The 23,122-nt window shown below is 45.7% G+C and overlaps 1 protein-coding gene across 3 annotated transcripts in view; it reads left to right on the top strand.

The window, feature by feature from the left end:
* The first annotated feature begins 397 nt into the window (after positions 1 to 397).
* SMOC1 (SPARC related modular calcium binding 1) overlaps positions 398 to 23,122 on the top strand; it is a 146,837-nt gene continuing 124,112 nt past the window's right edge. For all 3 annotated transcript variants that reach the window (XM_005905750.3, XM_070377651.1, XM_070377650.1), the window contains exon 1: positions 398 to 758. In XM_005905750.3, coding sequence (XP_005905812.1) covers positions 660 to 758 — 99 coding nt within the window. In that variant the 5' untranslated portion in view covers positions 398 to 659. The remainder of the gene's footprint in view (positions 759 to 23,122) is intronic.

The raw sequence follows: 23,122 nt of genomic DNA, 5'->3' as shown, positions 1-23,122 counted from the left end.
ATCTGAGAAAACGGGGCTAGGAGTGTTTTCCCTACCTATTTCATCCGGCTGATGTGACAACTCACTTACTGAAAACTAAACAAGCTTAAGGTGTGATCATTAGCGGGCGGGCATTCTGGTATGTTCAGGCTGCTGGAGCTCTCGGACACTTTTCTGGACCGAAGGGCCAAGATAAAGTTCCTCGTTATGCCGGTCTCTCCTAGATCCCACTCGGTCGAGCCACCGAGTGTCGCTCCTCGGTGGGGACGGTCGCGAGCCGCCCCTCTTTCCTCTCTCCCATTGGCTTTCACCTGCCCGAGGGGCGGCTGCCACGGGCCTCTCGGCCAGTCAGCCAGGGCCGCCGGGCTCCGCCCCGCCCCTCCCGGGGGTTTATAACGGGAATTCCCATGGCCCGGGCTCTGGCATCCAACCTGCTGCCGCCGCGGCCCAGCCGAGCGGAGAGCGCCGCGCGCAGAGCACACGCTAGCGCTCAGCTCCGCTCTCGGGGCGGTTCATGAGCGCGCGCTTCGGCTGCAGCCTCCGCGATCCCGCGCTGCCGCCGCCCGCCGTCGCCAGGGTCCCCCGGGGTGGGAAGGAAGGCAGGAAGCCCGGCGCGGCCGTGCGCTCCGTGAAGCCCGCCACCCCTGCCCGCAGCCCGCTGCCCGGACCGGCCTGGCACCATGCTGCCCGCGCGCTGCGCCCGCCTGCTCACGCCCCACTTGCTGCTGGCGTTAGTGCAGCTGTCCCCGGCTCACGACCACCGCACCACCGGCCCCAGGGTAAGTGTGCCTCCAGCCGCGCGCCCACCTGCGGAAGGAGACCTCAGGTCGCTGGCCTTCATCCCTTGGGGACCGGAGAGGGAGGTATTAGAACCTGTGCCCCCTCCACCCCCCACCTACTACCCCGTCGCCGGTGGGCTTCTTGGCGAAGTTGCTGAAATTAAAATTTCTCCCATTGTTCCCCCCCGCCCTACCCCTTCTTTCTTGCAGCACCGACTCTGCCTTCCCCCTCCTCCCCCTCTCCCCCTACTGTCACTGGTGAGTTCTCTTTCCCCATCTCTCCTCTCGGGGCATTTTGCTCCAAGACGCATAGAGGTGCCTCCTGCATCCGAGGTGCCTCCTGGCTCTCCGCTCAAGCAGGGCTGCTCCGTGGGCTCACCCCGCGCGCGGTCCCAGAGCGCTGGCGTTCTTGGCAGGAGGCGTCGGCGGCGGCAGGGGCGGGGGGCGGTTGGGGGGAGAGCAGCTCTGCCTCCAGGGTTTTAGGTTACCGGAGAGCCACACAAGGACCTTGTGTTGTTGTTGTTTTAAAAAGCGATCGCTGCTCGTAAAACCCACAGCAGATAATTTTAATGCTCCCTCCTGCTGGGCACAGCCGCAGAGGAGGGGTGGAGATGGGGGGCTGTGGAGAGCTGGTGGAGAGGAACTGGCAGTGTTCGAGGAGCTCTTTCCTTGCGTTCCGCCCGGGAGGTTGCACTACTTGTTGAACCTTGGTCTGATTGGAGTTCCTGAACGATGTGAAACGTGCCAATTCTGCGCACAGGGCAGGCTGTCCAGGGCATTGTAAAACATCCGGAACCGACAACATTGTGTTCCTTTCTGGGCTAGATTCTTGCTCCCATATAACCCAGTTGTCTAATGAAGGATTCTACTACCTTAAAAAGTGTACTCTTAAACCACCCAGTGGTTCATTTGACCAAACTTATCCAGAGGATGGGGCTTCCCAGGTGGTTCAGTGGTAACGACTCGGGCCTGCCAAGCAGGAGACATGAGTTCTATCCCTGGGTTGGGAAGATCCCCTGGAGAGGGAAATGGCAACCCACTCCAGGATTCTTGCCTGGATAATTCCATGGACAGAGGAGCCTGGCGGGCTACGGTCCACGGAATTACAAAAGAGTCAGACACGACTTAGTGACTAAACAACAAGGATGACTAGAGGATCTCTGGCCAAGAATTACCTTATGTCAGGGCAGTTGTCTGTAGAGATAGCTGCCTGCCTTCTCCAGGCAGCAGGGGAGTCCATGTGGAAGGAGCTAGTATCTTTGTGAAAAGATTGGCTCCTTAACCAGCTTGTGCTTTCCTGGATATCGTTTGGCCTAGCCCATTGCCACCTGTTCAGATTGCTTGTTCTTTCTTCCTAGCGCTCGCTCTGTGAGAATCATCTTTATATCTGTCGTGTGTGTGGGAAAAGCCTCGCAAAGCTTGACAAGCCTTAATGACTGCCCAGATGCTGGCTGATTACATCTGAGCCTGGCTATCACTGTGAGATCAGATTTGCAGCCACTTAGGAAAGAAAAGTGTTTGTCCCCATGTTGGGCCGGCCCTTGCTTTTATGACCAGATGTGCAACAGCAGCAGTTAAAGTGCGGCCGATTAGAGCCAGGGCGTGTCATAAATCCTCGACAGCAGGCATTCCCGAAGCTGGGGCAAGCCAGGGCTCCGGGAGTGACTTTTATGGATGCAGATGAGGATGCCTTTTAAATGAAGCTGCTTGGTTTGATATTAGGACTCGCAGCTTTTAAACTCCGAGGTCAGGAGAGCCACGGCGTTCCCTCCAATAATTAGGAACAGTCAAGACAGAGACGCAGACCAGAGCACCCGACTGAAAGCTGGATGCCCGCCCACATGAGAGGCCCGGAGACAAATGGTGGGGGGCTCGTTTGTTGCTGGGCGAGTCTAGGGTCTCAAGCCATATGGCTCTCCTTCCTTGCCTCCTGAAACTGGAGGAAGCAGCTCTTAGGGGAAAGCTAGGGACTTCAAGGGAAAACAGAGACATGGGTTAGTTTTCCCTCGGGCTTCTTTAGTTTATTAATTTGATAGAAATGGTGGAACACAAATAGAAAGTGTAAATAGGCCTCTGTGTGTTCCAGCCGAATTTTTTTCTCTCTCTTTCTCCTTTTCTCTGTCTCTCTGTCACACAGACACAAACACATACACACACACACATTTAGAAAGTACCAAGGGAAAGCTGCTGTGTTGACCTGGATGCATTTATAGACCCCAGTAAGAGCCCGCATTTATGAATTCTTGGGCCGGGCACTTTCCATGATCACTTATGTTTATAAGAGCAAGAAGGTGGGTCTTTTTAGTGTCATTTTGAAAGTGAGACTCAGGAGGGTAAAAGCCTTGCTTGGAACATGGTGCATGCGTAGCGGTGGGAGCCACGTCCCAGTATATATGGATGTGCACGTTGTGGGCTTGTGTGCTTTTCACACCACCAAGCAGCTGCAGGAAGTGTTCGTCCGACTAGCGGTGCCATTCCTGTGAAATGGGCATCAGGTGAGTCTGTCTGTAAGAAAGCACTATTAACAAGATTTTTTTGTGTCTGCATCGCTAAAGGGTGATGCCTTGAGTTTCAACCTATTCCGGAAGCCTGCAGTTCTCTTCTGTGGCTTCTTGGTGGCGTCAGAAATGCGGTCCTGGTTGTGGGCAGCAGTGTCATGAGAGGAGCAGAAACATCTGGCTGTTGCAGTGTTCCCTTGGGCATCCCTGGGTCTCTTCTGTTAATCTTTTGAGTGACAGAGGCTTAGGGATTGGCATCTTTTCCAGCTGGCTTTCTAGGAAACCCAGAGCATGCCCTTTCGGTTTAACTTTATCTGGCTCACTAATTGAGCTCCCTTGAGGCCTAGACTCCAATCCTTGCCCCCTTATTTGCTTCCTGCCTTCATAAAATGCCTGACATTTGTTTGACTCTGGCTCCCAGCAGCTATCAGGTATCAGATTGGAGGCTATTATATAGGAAGCACCTGATTTCTTGGTCTCTCGGCTCTGAGTGGCCACATGGCTACCTGGGATGCTGGTCAGGAGCTTTTTAATTATGGAGGAGGCAGCCATTTGTTTAATCCTGCACAATTTACTGAAAATGTTTCTGGGGAGGGTTAGATGGGGGAGGGGCTCTCTCAGGCCCATGGAGTCTGACGGCCAAGCCAAGCCACTGCCTGTCTTTGTCTAAACCTCCATCTGTTCTGCAGACTGGGAGCTGGGTGAAGGCAGGTTCGTGCCCAGCTTGTCCATGGGTGTATCCCCCAGAACTCAGCACAGGGCCTGGCACCTGTGGAATGAACAAACAAATGTAGATGATGCGTGCTTTAACATTTTATTTATTTATTTATGTCGGCCTCCCTGAGTGGCATGCCGAATCTTCGTTCCCCAATCAGGATTGGATCCTTGCCCCCTGTACTGGGAGCAGAGTCTTAAGCACTGGGCCACCAGGCAAGTCCCCAGATAATGCGTGTTTATCAGTGATTCACAGGTTCCATTTTCTTGATACAGGACTGGAGGCAGGGAATAGATTTTAAGAAGTTTGAGAAATAGAAGAAAAATTGGATTTCTTAATTTTTTTAGCTGTATTCTTTATCCTCTCTCCTCTCGAGAACTCCTCCTTTGAAACCTAGCTCTAGCATCACTCTCCAAGTTGGTTAGAATTGATCACTCTCTACCTTTGCACAGCTTCAATATCTGATTCACTTGTGTTCTTAACTTTGGCTAATTTTACAGTGAGCATCTTGAGATCAGACCCACATCTTCATCCTCTTAGCATTAACTTGCCCCTTTGGACTCCGTCCATTATTTTGTCTTGTTAAGTGAACAAGTTTACAACCTCTCGAGGGCAGAGTAAAGATGTTATTTGTCAGTGTGCTGGTCACACTGCAAAGTGTACTGTACATATTTATTGAAATGAATTTGACTGTACTGTGACATCCATGCTGTACTCCCTGCTCTCACTTAAATGAAATCGGTTACTTCACAATTTATTATTTTTTTCCATTTTAGGCTTTTGTTCCTAAAGTGTGTGGTGGTTATGGGAGGCGTGGGGGTGGAGAGACTGAGCAAGCAAAACTTGGATGGGGGAACAAGCTTTGGCTCCATGTAAACCCTTTTAAAAAAATCTTGCATTTGCCAAATGTGAAGCAGCTTGTAGATAGTTCCCTTCTCTTTGACTAACCTGTCTCAGTGTCTGGATGAGGGTGGGGCCTTGTGTCTGCAGAGATGCCCTTCTTATTATCTGTGTTCAGAACAAGAGCCTTTTTTCCCCCTTTTTTCCACGTGGTGGATTTAGCTGAGAGGCTACTCTGGTGTTAGGCCAAGAATCTGATTTAAACCTTTTGATGGAGCTGGCACAAATGAGGAAGACAGGAAGAGGAAGCAATCGTCTTAGAAACTCTAGGAAACCCAAGCAAATGGAAAGCACTTTGGTATTATGTCCTAAAGTTGAAGGTGCGCATTTTTTTTGGCCACCCCGCTTGTCTTGGGGGATTTTAGTTCCCCATCCAGGGACTGAACCCTAGCCCTTGGCAGTGAAAGCTTGGAGTCTTAACCATTGGGCTGTAAGTGAATGTCCCAAACGTCCACATTTCTTACGGCCTGGTGATTCCACTTCTAGGTGTACGCGCCCAAGAAAAACTCATGTCCAGAAGGAGACATATGCAACTGAGTTCACACTACCACGAACCTGGAAAGAGCCAAATAAGCCATCAGTTGGAAGGTGGAGAATTATAGTCAGTCAAAACAAATGATCAACAGTGACATGCAAAAATATGGATGCCTCTGAGTAATACGATATTAAGTAAAAGAAATACAATGAAAGATGCAATGTGACATCTTTTATAAATTCATAAACAGCTAAAGTCAAAGAAAAAACTTTTAGGAATACATAGAGCTGCAAGAAAACTATATGAAAAGAAAAACAAGGTATACAAGATCAGGGGAGGTTAGGGTGAGGCAGATATTGGATTGGCTGGGAAAATCATATTAGTGTAAGTTAGTATCAATACTTTACCTTTTCAGAGAAGGGAGGTGAGGTGAGTTTGAAGTTATTTGTCCATTGGCAAAGATCAAAATAGCTGGTGTATAAAAAATAAGTGTGGCTCCTGCATAGGCCAATATTGAGTGTGTCATGAACCAGGTTCAGTCCAGTTCAACTGCTCAGTCGTGTCCGACTCTTTGCGACCCCATGAACCGCAGCACGCTAGGCCTCCCTGTCCATCACCAACTCCCAGAGTTTACCCAAACTCATGTCCATTGAGTTGCTAATGCCATCCAACCATCTTATCCTCTGTCGTCCCCTTCTTCTCCTTCCCTCAATCTTTCCCAGCATCAGGGTCTTTTCAAATGAGTCAGCTCTTCGCATCAGGTGGCCAAATTATTGGAGTTTCAGCTTCAACATCAGTCCTTCCAATGAACACCGAGGATTGATCTCCTTTAGGATGGACTGGTTGGATCTCCTTGCCGTTCAATGGACTCTCAAGAGTCTTCTCCAACACCACAGTTCAAAAGCATCAATTCTTCGGCACTCAGCTTTCTTTATAGTCCAACTCTCACATCCATACATGACCACTGGAAAAATCATAGCCAAAGATTATGATTAATTCAGTTCTTTGCACATGATATCAGATGAACACAAATTCCCTGAGTAGGGACTCCTTTCTTGTCTCCTTCTGCTCCCCCCTGTCATCCTTTCCAGATGTACATAGTTAGAAACTACCCGCAATACCATGTTGGGAGTGATTATTGGTTTTTGTTTGAATTCTTGTCTAGTTAGACTCTGAGCCGGCCGAGGCTCTGGCATAAATACCTACATCTTCCTGGCCAATGGGCTCATTTGTAAAGCTGAGCCCTCTGTGGGCCATCGTGCACCTTCCTTGCTCAGGGGGATCGACCTTGTACATCTGAGTTCCCAGCCCTGCGGAGCGGAAAGGTTCACTAGCTGACGCTTGGGCCAGAAGCCTTACTTGCCTGTGGGGGTGGGGAAGGCATGTTTCTGGCTGATCCCTGCCTTCATTCCGGCCTCTTTCTTCAGTCCCCATGGCAGAGGCTGGGAAGGGGAGCATGGCCCCCACTTAGCAGGTACAGGGCACCCTTTCTCTCCTGACCACATAGAGTTCTATTGTTTAAGCGGCCAAGTTCTTGGCATCGCTGCTGCTGGTGGGGGGGGTGATGTCAGTGTGGAGGCCCCCTCCTGCTGCATTTGTCACCGTGAAGCAGTTTGGGAGAGGACAAGGGTTGAGCTGCGGATGGGAAATCGATCAGAGCTGCTTGTGAGGCTGCCAAACAGGGTTAGCGTTGTCCAAACGTGCAGTGCATGAACCCTGAGTCCCTGAGGGGGTAAGAGAACTGGATCTCCACCAACACTCCCAATAGCCTCATAAGGAGACCCCAAGCGACACAGGTCAGTAGAACAATTAGTTGGACTTCCTTTTGCACCTGATGTCATTCTAAACTCAATTGCTAGATCACGAATTAATCTTAACTTGGGCAGACATATTAGGTATGGAGCTCTGTGTACTTCGGCCATCCCCTCTGTTGATTTCAGCCTCTTTCTTCTGGAGCTGGAGCTGGGTGGCCTCTACAAAGCCACTCAGAAAGTCTGGAGTCTCAGAAGAAACCCCGCCACCATCAGGGGGGACAGGGACAGAGTGAGGTTCTGCGAGATAATGTGTCAGGTGCTTTGAAACCTGACAGATACTCTATAAATGTCTGTGCCCCTTCCCATTAAAAACTATTTCTCACTGCAGCATTGATCTGATTCTACTAGATAAAGGCCAAATGGTGTTTTTTTTTTTTTTTAAGTGTTGGCAGTGGAGAAAAACTGGACTTACTTTTCCAGAATGGTTCATTTTTAGGACTAGATAGCATCTATCAGACAGCACTGGGAGTTCAAAATATGGGGCATATTAATTATGTCTTTCGAGAAATTCTGCAAAGCCCCAAGGGAGAGGACACAACAGTAGTAATAAGTGAGATGGTGAGGCGGACAGTGTTATATACCTGAGCCCCCCTCCAGGTGCTCAGTGCCCCTGAGTGGCTCAGAAACAAGGACTCCAACGACTTCCCTTTGTCAGTGTTGCTGTGGAGCAGACCTTTTGGCCGGGATGAATATGTCCTATATCTGTCCTGTCCAGTATTAGACACTTGGCTATTGAAGGGAGTTTTGTGTTGTTTGTTTGCTTCTTTGCTATTGAAGTGTTAAATGTGGTGCATAAAACTGTGGTGAAGTGGCTTTTTAACTTGATCGTAATGGATTTAAAATGTCAATAGCCACAGGTGGCTAGTGGCTATCCTATTGGATGGCATTAGGCCCTCTCCGAGGTACCCCAACTTATCTCTCACCGCATATCCCTGCCCTCAGATGGGGATATACAGACTTTGGTTGCCCTGAGCTGAACTGTATTTCCTGACCTCTCTTTCCCTCCTCATCTCTGTCCAAATCCCGCCCATCATTCGAAAGCCTCCACACAGTCCTCCCAGCCTCGCCCCAGGAGGGTTCTCTCGGCCCCCTGTGCTTTGCTTACCCCCAGGGCAGTGTGTGTCCCCATCTGCCCTGGATTCCAGGCTGACCAGAGAGGGAGGGCAATGGGGCACAACCTTCAGGGGTAGACACACCCAAGTTTGGGTCTGGCTGTGTCACCGTGAGCCTGGGCTGGTCATGTAACCTCTTGGGTCCTTGGTTCCCCAGTTTGTCTAGTGGAAGTCATAGCATCTACGTTTCAGGGTGGCGGGAGGATGAAGTGGGAAGTCTTAGCCTCCTATACCTCTTCCTACTCCTATACCTTTTCCTGTTGTAACAAATAGTACAAACCCAGAGGCTTAAGCAACACAAATTTTTTGGGGTCTGAAGCCTGACACAGGTCTCAGTGGGTTGAATAATCATCAGAGCTGAGTTCCCTTCTGGAAGCTCTAGGGGAGAATCCATTTTCTTACCTTTAGAAACTGCCTGCATTCCTTGGCTTGTAGCCCCTTTCCACCTTCAAAGCCAGGTTAGGGCTTTTTCATGCTGCCGTCTCTCTGGTTCTGACTCTTCTGCTTCCCTCTTCCCCACTTAAAGACCCTTGTGATTGAAGACATCAGGCCCACCAGGAGGGCCCAAACCATTCTCCTTATTTTAAGGTTGGCTGATTAGCAACCTTAATTCCTCCTTGCCATATAACTTGGCAGTTATTAGCATGTATTAGTTATTAGTATGTATAGCATGGCAGTTAATAGCAGCATTAGGATTAGGACATAGGCATTATTCTGCTTTGGAGAAAGAAATGGCAACCCACTCCAGTATTCTTGCCTAGGAAATCCCATGGACAGAGTCTGAGCCTGGTGGGCTACAGTCCGGGTGCTTAAGAGTTGGACACGATTTAGCGACTGAACATTATTCTGCCTACCACATTCATTGAAGGTCTAATACAGTGCCTAGGTCATAGAGGATACTTGGTGAGTGGGGGCCATTATTGTGACCTACAGCTGTGAGTTTCTTTCCTTTTAGAATGGAAGTCTCTTAATGGTGTCATTGCTTAATTATCTTTATAGACTTCATTCTGTGCTTAGTATATAATTACTGAATAACAGAATTTTTGATAAATGTAGATTGTCTCTTTCCTTTTAAAGAAATATTACACAGTAGAAAGAAGTAAAATGTAAACCAAAATATATAATCCCCTTTGTGCAAAAAAAAAAAAGTTGATTTACGTTTAGAAAAATGAGGTGGGGTATATGTTATGCTATTAATGGTGGTCATAATGGGGATATTCCATTTCTATGAGATGTGTCTTAGTAATTATTAAAATAATTTTGTTTACAATGAGCATTTTTAATATCAGAGGAAAGTAATGTAGATTAAAACAGGCATGATTCAAAGAAATCCCTGAAACTGTCTTAATCCAGATAAGCCCCCTTCTACATCAGACACAGTCAGTCCTATGCTCATGTGGGATTGATTTTTAAGTTAGTAACTATTAATATCGGCCTCTGACTCAATTTCTGCATGCTTTGAACTCAGTCTGCTTTAAAGGAGAGTTTTCAATTAACCTCAGCAGGACATAACTGTAAAAAGTATATTTATTGCTGCTGGTGGGGATATAAATTAGTACAACCACTTTGTAGAATTATAGTTGAAGCTGCACACACCCTTTGAGCTTGTAATTCCACTCTGGCCTATACCCCGGGGAAATGGGCTGAAATCTGTATTAAGAGATGTATTTAAGGATGTTCACAGGAGCAATTTTTGGTTGGAAAATTGTAAACCAGCTAACTGTCCATCAACAGGAAACTAGAAATGGAAATTTTGATATATCCAAATAGTGGAATATTACACAATGCTGAAACTAACATAAAGCATCACTTATTATTATGGATCAAATTCATAATCAAAATATGTGGTGAAGAAAGGCAAATTGTAGAATGCATACATCATGGTGCTATATTTATAAGATGGTTGAAAGCATGTGAAAATTATATGTATTTGATTTAGGGGTACATACATACATAAAGACTCTTGAGAGTCCCTTGGACTGCAAGGAGATCCAACCAGTCCATTCTGAAGGAGATCAGCCCTGGGATTTCTTTGGAAGGACTGATGCTAAAGCTGAAACTCCAGTACTTTGGCCACCTCATGCGAAGAGTTGACTCATTGGAAAAGACTCTGATGCTGGGAGGGATTGAGGGCAGGAGGAGAAGGGGACGACAGAGGATGAGATGGCTGGATGGCATCACCAACTCGATGGACGTGAGTCTGAGTGAACTCACGGAGTTGGTGATGGACAGGGAGGCCTGGCGTGCTGAGATTCATGGGGTCGAGAAGAGTCGGACACGACTGAGCGACTGAACTGAACTGAACTGAACAAACATAAAAATGTATGATGGACTTCACTGGTGGTCCAGTGGTTAGGACTTTGTCCTTCCATTGCGGGGGCGTGGGTTCCATCCCTGGTCTGGAAACTAAGAACCCACATACCATGCATCATGGCCAATAAATAAATAAATATATGAAAATTAAGGGTAATGATAACTCTGAAGCTCAGATTATGGTGGTTACCTAGGGTGCGAGGGCAGGAGAGGGAGAAATACTGGTTGGTATTGTTTCATGGTTTTAAAGTGGAAGGTGAGTACATGGATAAATTCCTTTTTACATGTATTACATACTATATCATAACATTGTCCGTAAAAGATAAAAATGCATTTGGATAGATCACAACACAGTTCTAACAGTAGGAAATAGAAGTGCTGTTTCTGCACAGTGTCCTCTGCTCCAAGTGTCTGATCATGTGTTTCCTTTCCCTCGAAGGTCATGCTCAGGGTCGTTCAACCAAACTTGTGATCCCCACCAAGCACTCAAGTATTGCCACCTCCCTCCTGCCCTTGTGAGGCCCCGAGGCCGTGCCTCCGCCCCTGAGCTCCAGGTGGGCCAGGTGGGCACAGGTGCAGTGGCCTTTTTCCATCCCTGCCTGGTGGGCCCTCTGCTCTTGTTGTCCTTGCTGTCCCTTGTAGTTAGAGATGAGGTTGATCATTTTCTCAAATTTATTGGCCATTGGTTAGGGTCACCAGAGTTGGCAAATAAAAATACTAATATAAGGTTGCCTAAATTGTAAATTGCATAAACTTGAATAATATAATGTAAAATAATGTAAATTGCATAAGTTGACATTTACATAAGCAACAGATAATGTTTTAGTATACTTATTATACTAAATATAATAACTTACTATAACAATTCTTTGTTATTTGTCTGAAATTCAAATTTAACTGGGTGTCCAGTATTGTATCTGGCAAACCTGCATTATTTCCTTTTCTTCCAGGAGTCATCTGTCAAGTATTTTTGCTAGTTTTTAAAATAGGAGTGGTAGTTTTTTGTTTTTGTTTTTTTCTTCTTCACCTCACAGACTGACTTGGGAAGAGGTTTTTTTTTTTTTTTAATACTAAGAATATCAGTTTGTTTTGCTATCATGTCTGGCAAATGCCTTTCATTATGAAAAAATACTAGTTTCAATCTTCTAAATTTTACGCCTTTGTGTAACCCATCTGTCATTATGGTTTCTCTCTTTCGTGTCAGGATGAGAAAGGTCTCTTCCTCCTAAGTTTATAGAAATTAGGGTGCATAAGTTTCTAAAGGCTGTTAGAAATGCAGTACACGGGTCATCCATCGATTTAATGTTTGATATGCATTTGTGTGGGAAATGGGCTTCCCTGGTGGAACTTCTTAAGCAGCCCCTATGGAAGGAGCACTTGTCCTGTATTTCAGAAATCCCCAATAACATTTAGAAAGAAGATATGTCAACCAGAAATATTCTGTCAGGGTTATTACTTGGGGGAAGTTTATATAGAAAGTGTTACTTTGAGTAAGCAGGCTTTCTTCGAAATGACGCTAAGACTTTGGCAAAGAGCTTAGACTGCTTCATCTCTGGGTCTTTTCCATTCATTAAGAAAACTTCCAAATATACAAAAGCAAAGACAAGTATAGTGAATTCCAACGAACAACTCCTGGCCAAACTTGATTTTTTCACCTGTGCCTCTAGTCCTTTGATCATATTATTTTGTACCAAGTTCAGACATTATATCTTATTATCCATAAATATTTTCATATATCTCTAAAGATAAAGACTCATTAAAAAGCACCTAACCACAAAACCACATCACAACCAAAGAATATTAACAATAATCCCTTAATATAATAGAATTCAATCAACATTCAAATCTCCTTGATTATGTCTCAGATCAAGATCCAGTTAAGGTTCTTCTCTTTAATCCTCTTTTAATCTACCAGTTTCCTCTCCATCTCCTTTTCACTTTGTAATTTATTTGTTGAATAAACAGGTTTTTCTAGGGTTTTTCATGCTAGCCTTTTTGGGATTATATTCCCATAGAGCTGTGTAACATATTCCTCTATCTTTTATATTTCCTGGAAAATGATAGTTAGACCCAGAGGCTTGATCAGATGTAGATCTGATATTTTTTCCATTAAGTATATTTCATGGGTGTGCTTCCCTCAGGAGGCACACGCCATCAAGGGATGTTCGTGCAGTGGTGGTCATTTTGGACCCATTGATTTGATAGGCATCGCCACTGGTTTTTAAACAAGTAGCAAGTGATACTGAAAAGCACTTCTCCTACCTTTCGTGTGGCAGGACCATCTTTCTTGTCTCTGAGTTGGCATGGAGGCTGCAGAGGAAGGGGCTGTGTTCCCTTCTCAGCAGTGGCCTCCCAATGGCTGAGACTACATGTGACCCCAGTGCTGTCAGAGAAACTCTGCCTGATTTCCTGGTTGGTGGCCTAGGAAGGGTGTTTCCTTGGTTTCTGGTGGAAGTGGTAAGAGCACAGGGGAGCTGGTTTTACTCTCTGGTGCTAATCCCTAGACCTTTGAAGTGTGACTGTAGATCAGCTTTGTGTGTGATCTTTGGTACCGTGTGTATCAGTTGGGAATTTATCTTATAAGAAACAGATACCATGTTTTGAACTGGCTTATCCAATGAAGGGGATTCACTGGCTCAAGTAATAGAAGGTACAGATACAAAGCAGATTTCAAGACTGGCTTGATTCAGCAGCTTAACGGTGTCATCAAACACTCAGTGCATTCATGTTCTCCCCTCTGCCTTTTTGTGGTGTCTGTTTAACCCAAAGCCTAGCTTTTCTTGGTGGCAGGATTGCTGCAGTGGTTCCACGCTTCATGTCTAAATATCACACTTTCCAGGGGAGGGAAGAGAGAATTGGCCTCCAGACACACTTTTCTGGGTACTCTCAGATAACTTTGGCTTTTAGATTATTGATCTAAATGGAATCAAATGCCCACTCTTTTAACCAGTCCCTTTGGCCAGGAAAGTGCCGTGCTGTGAGTGATGTAGGCCTGGATTCCTTAGACCTTCCCTGTGTAGCGAGGGAGGGGGGATACCCATTTCTGGTGCGGAGGGTCAGGTTATTTTTCCTCCTTCCTCCTGACCACATGGGTGTGTAAGGTGGGAGGGTGGAAAGGATGTTGGGGCAACAAGCGCAATATCCATCTGGGGATTTGTAGCTCAGCAGAGTGGCGGGTGGTATGTGGGGTGGGAAGTCTGAGGACATTCCTGGTCAGAGCCCAGAGAGGGCAATCTCCTGTTGTTGTGTGACCAACTCCTGTACCATCACAGGAGAATAAATGACCTCCAAGCTGACATTCCCAGGTGAGGAGCTGATAGGAAAAAGGGAATGTAGGGAAGGTTTGGACACTTTCAGAGTAGAGTAGGCCACATGAAGATGATCCCAGAGGGCCCCCAACATGAAGAGAACGTGACATCACAGGCCCACAGATGGAAGGAACACCAGAGGTGCCTTATTTCCTCCGTGAGTTAGCCCTGTGGACTGTCCGGAGTCCACACAGCTAACCCTTGGCAGAGCTGGAGCCAGAACCCAGATCTCCATCTCCATTGCTCTGTCCCTGACTTTTCCATTCAAAGATATCCTGGAGAACTTAGGAAAGTGTCAAAAGTCTGGCCAAGAGGAGGAAATAGCCTGAATTTTAGGAGAGGATTATATTTCTGAGTTGCCTTTGGCCAGTTCACCAGCATAAAGTGGTTGGAACATGTGGCCACAAACTCAGGACATGCAGAGTCTTCAACCATCCTCGTTATTATACCTTCCATTTCCTAGGGTTCTGGTTTCTTAGTCCCTGAAAGACATGGATTTCTGGTTTCTGCAAATTCTGATGGTTTCAGTTAAATGCATAGCAGAGCAAATAGAACAAGGAGCCAGTGATAGATGCAGTTTGAAGTAAAGGTAGATCTGGTGTAAGACTCTTCGTGCTTGTCGGTAGCAATGCAGTCAGTGCACATCTGTCCAAGTTAAATGGCAAATGGTCCAGAGCACAGAGAGAGTGTTCTTTGGTTGGCACAGTGTTTTCCTGGGAGACCTTTTAAAATCAATACTCAATTTGAGGGTTGAAGTGGAAACCCTTTGTGTTTGTTGAAGAGCATCTGAAAGTGTCCACAGCCCTCCTTCTGTGGATGCTTCGTATCTCTTGGGGCAGGTTCACAGCTGCACTGGCCCCAGGTAGCCTAAAGTCAGGAGCTGCCCAGAGCATAAGATGCATCCTTTCCATCCTTCTCTCCTCTCCTTTGCCCTGAGGACCAGATGCCCTCTCCTGATGGTGTGTTATTGTATTTTCTTCTCCCATCAAGGGAGAGGCTTAGAAAAAGACCAGGCCCAAATCTGTTGTGGATTCCCTTTTCTTTCATTAAAGCTGCATTTACCTTGAGAATGAAATACATCCACCGTCTCACCGCTGAGCAACGGAAGCCTGAGCCATTACCATTCGAGCTTTTTTGCCCATCCAGAAGGTAGTGTAGTGGTTGGGGTCTAAAGAAGCCTAAGATTAAGCCCTGGCTTTACTGCTTTCTAGCTGTGTGTCCTTTGGCAAAGTAGCTAACCTCTAGGTTTCAGCTTCCTCATCTGTAATTTGAAGATATTATGTATCTCATTGGGTCATTGTGGAACTTAAATGAAGTAATGGCAGGATGCTCAGTAAATATTCAGTTCAGTTCAGTTACTCAGTCGGACTGATTCTTTGCGATCCCATGAATCACAGCACGCCAGGCCTCCCTGTCCATCACCAACTCCTGGAGTCCACCCAAATCCATGTCCATCAAGTCAGTGATGCCATCCAGCCATCTCATCCTCTGTCGTCCCCTTCTCCTCCTGCCCCCAATCCCTCCCAGCATCAGGGTCTTTTCTAATGAGTCAACTCTTCACGTGAGGTGGCCAAAATACTGGAGTTTCAGCTTTAGCATCAGTCCTTCCAAAGAAATCCCAGGACTGATCTCCTTCAGAATGGACTAGTTGGATCTCCTTGCAGTTCAAGGGACTCTCAAGAGTCTTCTCCAACACCACAGTTCAAAAGCATCAATTCTTCGGTGCTCAGCCTTCTTCACAGTCCAACTCTCACATCCATACATGACCACAGGAAAAACCATAGCCTTGACTAGACGAACCTTTGTTGGCAAAGTAATATCTCTGCTTTTCAGTATGCTATCTAGGTTGGTCATAACTTTCCTTCCAAGGAGTAAGCGTCTTTTAATTTCATGGCTGCAGTCACCATCTGCAGTGATTTTAGAGCCCCCAAAAATAAAGTCTGACACTGTTTCCACTGTTTCCCCATCTATTTCCCATGAAGTGAGATGCCATGATCTTCGTTTTCTGAATGTTGAGCTTTAAGCCAACTGTTTCACTCTCCTCTTTCACTTTCATCAAGAGGCTTTTTAGTTCCTCTTCACTTTCTGCCATAAAGGTGGTGTCATCTGCATATCTGAGGTTATTGATATTTCTCCCAGCAATCTTGATTCCAGCTTGTGCTTCTTCCAGCCCAGCGTTTCTCATGATGTACTCTGCATATAGGTTAAATAAGCAGGCTGACAATATATAGCCTTGACATACTCCTTTTCCTATTTGAAACCAGTCTGTTGTTCCATGTCCAGTTCTAACTGTTGCTTCCTGACCTGCATATAGGTTTCTCAAGAGGCAGGTCAGGTGGTCTGGTATTCCCATCTCTTTCAGAATTTTCCACAGTTTATTGTGATCCACACAGTCAAAGGCTTTGACATTACCAACTCATAAAAAGAACAGATGTAACAAGAAAAGGTGATTCATATGAGAACCCAGTATTTTTTTTTTTTTCCCTATAGTTTTCCCCTCTGGAATTAAAGCTAAAAAGCTCATCAATATATATGGAAGAGCTCTCTCATCTGTGGTTCTATTTCCTTTGTTTAAAACAAAGTTAGTTTTGTGTGCAATAAATCAAATATCCCTATCCCCCATTCCTTTTGCAATCCAGTGTAGGTCAGGAGAAGCCCCTAATGGAAATGGGTGGAGGAGGAAAAATGCTCTTTGGTGAGATCTTCCTCTGTGTGCCATGTGGCTATGTCTGCTCCGAGGGACTGTACTCTCTCTCCTTCCTGAAGTCTTCTTTCATCTTCTCTTTTCCTGGCATGGTAGGTTGCTGGTAAGAGGTAACCAGAAGGCCCTGCTGACATGCCCTCCTTATTTCTGAGCTAGGGGTCAGGCTGGTGACTGCACAGTACATGTCCAGATCTGGTCCCCAGGCAAAGTCTGTGGAGCCAGAGGAGCAGCGCCTGGTTTTGCCCGGCCACCTCCTCCTCTCACTGGATGCTGAGCGTTCCCTTATCTGGAATCAGAAAGCCAGTCCCAGTGAGCCTGTGGGTGGGCCTGCACCTGATCTCCAGGCTGCTTTTAGAGCATTTCAGAAACAAAAATCCTTGCTGTTAACATGACTTCCAGAAGGGCTATTTCCAGATAGGATGGCTTGTGCCAACCATATCCACTTTTTTTTCTCCATGATGGCTCAGCAGTAAAGAATCCACCTGCTGTGCAGGAGACGCAGGAGACTCAGATTTGATCCCTGGGTCGGGAAGATCCCCTGGAGGAGGAAATGGCAACCTACTCCAGTATTCTTGCCTGAAAAATCCTATGGACAGAGGACCCCGGCGGGCTTATAGTCCAAAGAGTTGCAAAAAGTTGGACACAGCTGAGCAACTGAGCATTTAGACCATTGACGTTTAAAGTGACTAGTGGTGCTGTTGAATTAATATCTCCCATATTTGCCAGTTTTCTATTTGTTCTTCATGTTCTTTGTTCCAATTTTTTTTGTCTACCACTCTTTTTCTGGTGTTGTGCTTTTAATTGAGTGTTTTACATGATTTAATTTTCCCTCCTTTCTTAGCATATCCACTATACTTTATTTAAAACTTTTTGTGTGGGTTTCTCCAAATTTGCAATATACATTTACAACTAATTCAAGTCCACTTTCATATAACTCTGTACTACTTCCATGGGATCCCACAGAGTCGGACATGACTGAGCGACTTTACTTTCACTTTTCACTTTCATGCGTTGGAGAAGGAAATGGTAACCCACTCCAGTGTTCTTGCCTGGAGAATCCCAGGGACGGGGAAGCCTGGTGGGCTGCTGTCTATGGGGTCGCACAGAGTCGGACACGACTGAAGCGACTTAGCAGCAGCAGCAGCAGCAGCATACTACTTCTTGGGTGGTGCAAGTACCTTATAACAACAAAATACTCCAAATTCCTTCCTTCTGTTCCTTGTATCACTCATTTCAGTTATACATAAGCTATCATCATTGAATACATTGGTGCTATTATTGTTTTGAACAAACTGTTATCTTAGATCAAATAAGAATAAGAAATGTGAACGTTTTTATTACTTCTTTAATGCTGTTCCTTTCTTTATGTAGATCCAAGTTCCTGACTTATATACTTTTCTTTCTTTCTGAAAATCTTCTTTTAACACTTCTTATAAGACAACAAATTCCCTCAGTTTTTGTCTGAGAAAATCTTTATTTCTCCTTCACTTTCTCCAAGTTTGCAGGATACAGACTTCTAGGTTGATGAGTTTTTTTTTTTTTTAAAACACTTTTTTTCATTGTCTTCTCATTTGGATGGTTTCTGAGGAGAACCCCAATGTAATTGTTATCTTTGCTTTCTTATAGATGAGGGGTTTGTTTCCTCTGACTTTTTAAAACATTTCTTTCTTTATCTTGCTTGTGGTTTGAATATAAAATGCTTGCTGCTACTGCTAAGTCGCTTCAGTCATGTCCAACTCTGTGTGACCCCATAGATGGCAGCCCACCAGGCTCCCCTGTCCCTGGGATACTCCAGGCAAGAACACTGGAGAACCATTTCCTTCTCCAATGCATGAAAGTGAAAAGTGAAAGTGAAGTCGCTCAGTCGTGTCCAACTCCTAGCGACCCCATGGACTGCAGCCTACCAGGCTCCTCCGTCCATAGGATTTTCCAGGCAAGAGTACTGGAGTGGGGTGCCATTGCCTTCTCCATAAAATGCTTAGGTGTAGTTTTTTGGAATTTATCTTTTCTGCTGTTCTCTGAGCTTCCTAGAACTGTGGGTTTGGTGTCTGACATTTACTTGGCGGGGGGGGATTCTCATTTATCATTTCTTCAAATATTTCTTCTATTCCATTTCTCTTTTTTCTCATTCTGATATTACTATTACATGCATGTTACATGCCTTTTGTAGTTGTCCAATAATTCTTGGTTATTATGTTCTATTTTGTTTTAGTCTTTTTTCTTTGCTTTTCAATTTTCTATTTGAAAAATTTCTGTTGCTGTATCCTCAGGCTCAGGGATTCTTTCCTCAGCGAGTCCAGTCCACGAATAATCCCATCAAAAGCATTCTTACTTCTGTAACAGTGTTTATCTCTCGCATTTCTTTGGGATTCTTTCTTAGAAGGCCCGTCTCTCTCCTCACGTGACCCATTCTTGCGTGTTGTCTACGTCTTCCATTGGAGCCCTTAGCATACTGATCATAGTTTTTTAAAAGTTCTTGATCTGGTATGTCTCTGCCATATCTGAGTCTGACTCCAGTGGTTGTTCTAAGTCTTCAAATTATGTGGTTTTTTTTTTTTTTTTTTTTGCATTTTTAGTAAGCCTTGTAATTTTTAATTGAAAGTCAGACATGATATCCTGGGTAAAAGTGACTGCAAATAAATAGACGTTTAGTGGTGTGGTGGGAAGGTGTAGGGGCAGGAGGTGCTTTGTAGGCCTGTGATTAGGGTCAGTCTTTGAGTGGACTTGGGCCTCTGCACGGGGAACCCGCCAAGTGTTCTCAGCCTTTTCCTCTCCGTAGGTGGGACAGGATGGCTGAAGGGGGCTGGAATGGGGTATTTCTCTTCCCCCAGGTCAGTTAGGCTCTGATAAAACCCTAATAAGTTAGACCCAGGTAAAACAGTTTCTCTTGAGAGTGGGCATTATTAATAGCATGAACAAAATGTTCCGGCTAGTTCAAAAAGGCTGCTTTTCCCTCTCTGTGCTGGAAGCATGGAGGGATTCCTCCCTGATAGTTGTTGTGAGACCCTGGTACCTGTTCTTGCGTATCTCCAGCACCCAAGGGTGTTGTGTCAACTGTGGAAAACCTGCTAATCAGGTATTCTTCAGAGCTAGAGCAAGTCAGCTGTGCATCACAGGGTAGATTGCTTGTCCATCCCTGTGTTAACCAAGGTTGGTTGGGCTCATGACCATAAAATCACAAAAGTCTGGCCCGGTTCATGGACCCTTAAGTCATGCCAGCTCTGAGGAGCTGAGACCCAGCAGATAGGAATCTTGTTACATCCTGTAGACTTGTATTTCCTAAAGTAGAGTCTATAGCTCACCTCAGATGCTGCAAGGTCCAGGAATCTGTATTTCTGAAAAGTGCCTTATGCTTACTCTAGCTTGAGGCTTCTTTAGGCTAAAACTGTAGAAAGGAATAAAATCTATCAGACAGGGACTGGAACCCATGACCTATGCAACCTGTGACTTAAAAGAACATGTGTGCTGTACTTAGTCACTCAGTCGTGTCCGACTCTTTGCAACGCTATGGCCTGAAGCCTGCCAGGCTTCTCTGTCCATGGGGATTCTCCAGGCAACAATACTGGAGTGGGTTGCCATGCCCTCCTCCAGGGGATCTTCCCAACCCAGAGGTCAAACCCAGGTCTCCCGCATTGCAGGCAGATTCTTTATTGACTGAGCCACCAGGGAAGCCAAAAGAACATGAACAAATGCAAATTCCATTTGCCTTTTTTTTTTTTTAATATTTACTTAGTTACACTGAGTCTTAATTCAGCACGTGGGGTCTTTGTTGCGTCATGTGGACCCTCTGCTGTGGTGCCTGGACTCTCTAGTTGTGGTGCGCAGGCTCAGTAGTTGTGCCACATGGACTCCAGAGTACGAGGGCTTGGTTGCTCCGAGGCATATAGGATCTTGGTTCCCTAACCAGGGATCGAACTCATGTTCCATGCATTGCAAGGCAGATTCTTAACCACTGGACTACCAGGGAATTCTTCCATTTGCTTTTGCTGATAATTACTTACATATATTTAGGGCTTCCCTGATAGCTCAGTTGGTTAAGAATCAGCCTGCAATGCAGGAGACCTTGGTTTGATTCCTGGGTTGCAAACATCCCCTGGAGAAGGGAAAGGCTACCCATTCCAGTATTCTGGCCTGGAGAATTCCGTGGACATGGGGTTGCAAAGAGTGAGACACAACTTTCATTTTCACTTACATATATTAAGACAAGCTCCCTGGAAAAAAGTGAGCTTCTTGAAGTCTCTGGCCTCTGCTCTTCCAAGTGTTAAGTTCATGTTTGAGGGTAGAGGAACATCTTGTTTTGGGATGGGAGCCATTCCTGTACTGCCATGAAACTGAGGATCTTAGCTGGGTAGCAGTTTTAAAAGGTTGGTGTCCAATTCTGTGGAAGACAAGTCTTAAGGGCTATGTGCAACTGCTATACCATGTGGTAAAATTTAAAACAAAGATTTATTTTTCCAGCTCCGTATCCCATACTCAGGGAATGTCCATGAAGATGAAAAGATGAGAGAGCTCCAATGTAGATTAGTATAGCAGACTCCAAGAAGTTCCAAAGAGACAGACTGGTTGGGTTTCTCTATGACCATCTTTGCTTCCTGGACCTGGGAGCTTTGGATCTGAGCAACTCTGATCAGGGAGGGGCATCTTTATTCATTCTCTCATTCATTTATTCGAGTTGCCCCTTGATGGGTCCTTGGCAGGTAAGGAGAAAATTGTATTTGCCTCTGATCTGGAAAAACCACTGAGTTAAAAGACAAAGCATTCTGCTTCCTATTGGGGAGAGCCATCTTTGGGAGCAATGTGACAAATGCCCGAGAAAGGACATCTTTTGCCAGATGGAAGCATTGTGCAAGTGCATGTCACTAGAGGCTTTGTCTGACGTCTTTGTTTTTCAAATGCACAACAAATCCTTCAATGGTGCATGTACTACCCTGCTGGGAAACTGGGGCATTTCAGCTGGCAGAGTAGCATGATGTATCGGGAGAGAGCTTTTCCTTGCATTCTGTGGGGACTCTCTCCTGTGACCTATTGAGAAGCCTATTGTAATAAACACCTGTGGTTTTGGTCTGCCTAATATCTATTCTCTCTTCCCTGGTGATAGAATCTCTGTCTTCTTTTTACTCTCAGTGCCCGTCATCAAAGTGCACTGATTCCTCCTCCTAGTTGCGGGCTACAGGTGTGACCTGGACTTGATCAATGAGTATGTGCTCTCTCTTGGGTCAGGGATGGTCATGAGACCCAACCTGGACCATGAATTTGATTCTAAGGCTTAGGTACAACTGTTGGGGGATGGAATTCTGGTTGGGCTGGGACACTGTGAGGATATAGGCCTAGACTGGTTGGTGGTCACTTGGTCCTTATGAATGAACAGTTTGCTGGAGAATAAAACCAGCACAGAGCAAAGCAAAGCAGAGAGAGGAAAGAGACAGGTTTCTGATAATATGTTGTGAGCATCTGAATACAGCTATGCTTAAAGAGCCCCTGTTTTCTCCCATTTATATATATCAGTAACTTCCTGTGATAGATAAAGCATGGCCACAGTTTCTTTGTGGCTCCTTCCACAGGAGGTAGAGTCTATGTCCCTGCCTCTTGAATCTGGGCTGGCCCGTGACTTGCTTTGACTCGTAGAATGTGTTGGGAGCAACTCTTTGTGAGGTCTGGAGACTAGGCCTTAAGGGGCCTTGTAGCTTCTGCCTTCACCCTCTGGGACTTCTGCCCTGAAGCCACCAAGTAAGAAAGTCAGCCTAACCTACTGGAGGATGAGTGGCCATGCATAGCAGAACTGAAGTGCTCTAGCCAACTGCTCATACCAGTTGCCCACCTTGTCAGGGAGGGCCTGACAGCCTAATGGACCTTCCAGCCTGATAAGCAGCTGAATGCATCTGCACGAGTGAAACCATCAGAGGAAGCTCCCCGTCAGCCCACAGAATCGTAAGTTGTTATTTTAAGCCACTAAATCTTGACATTTTGTTCTACATCAATAACGGCCCATACACTCCTTTTTTGGCTTAAATCAGTTTGATGTTATTTGCTATCATTGCAAATGAGACTGATTTGCAATAGTTCTGATCAATGTAGTTATGTAATAAACTAAGCTTGATCAGAAATGGACCTTTGTGGGACTTCTTCCCACCTCTGCCATCAAGGTGGTGAAATCAGCTATCTACATATAGATGTTCACTTGTTGGGTGTCTACATGAACTCACTTGTTGATGGAATCCATTTCTCGCTCATGTTAGTGTAACTTACCTGAATGATAAGTCCCAGTGTCCTCAAAAGGCCCTTCCCTGGTGCCTCCATTGGTCAAGAATCCGCCTTCAATTCAGGATACTGTCTGCAATGCAGGATACCTGGGTTTGGTCCCTAGGTTGGGAAGATCCCCTGGAGAAGGAAATACAGCCCACTCCAGTATTCTTGCCTGGGAAATCCCATGGACAGAGGAGCCTAGTGGGCTACAATCCATGGGGTCACAAGAATCAGATATGACTTAGCAATTAAACCACCACCACCACTGTCTTCAGAAGGGCT

The sequence above is a fragment of the Bos mutus genome, chromosome 10 (genome assembly GCF_027580195.1).
Source record: "Bos mutus isolate GX-2022 chromosome 10, NWIPB_WYAK_1.1, whole genome shotgun sequence".
Taxonomy (NCBI): domain Eukaryota; kingdom Metazoa; phylum Chordata; class Mammalia; order Artiodactyla; family Bovidae; genus Bos; species Bos mutus.
The sequence above is the reverse complement of the archived record's forward strand: the minus strand, read 5'-3'. Positions and strand labels throughout refer to the sequence as shown.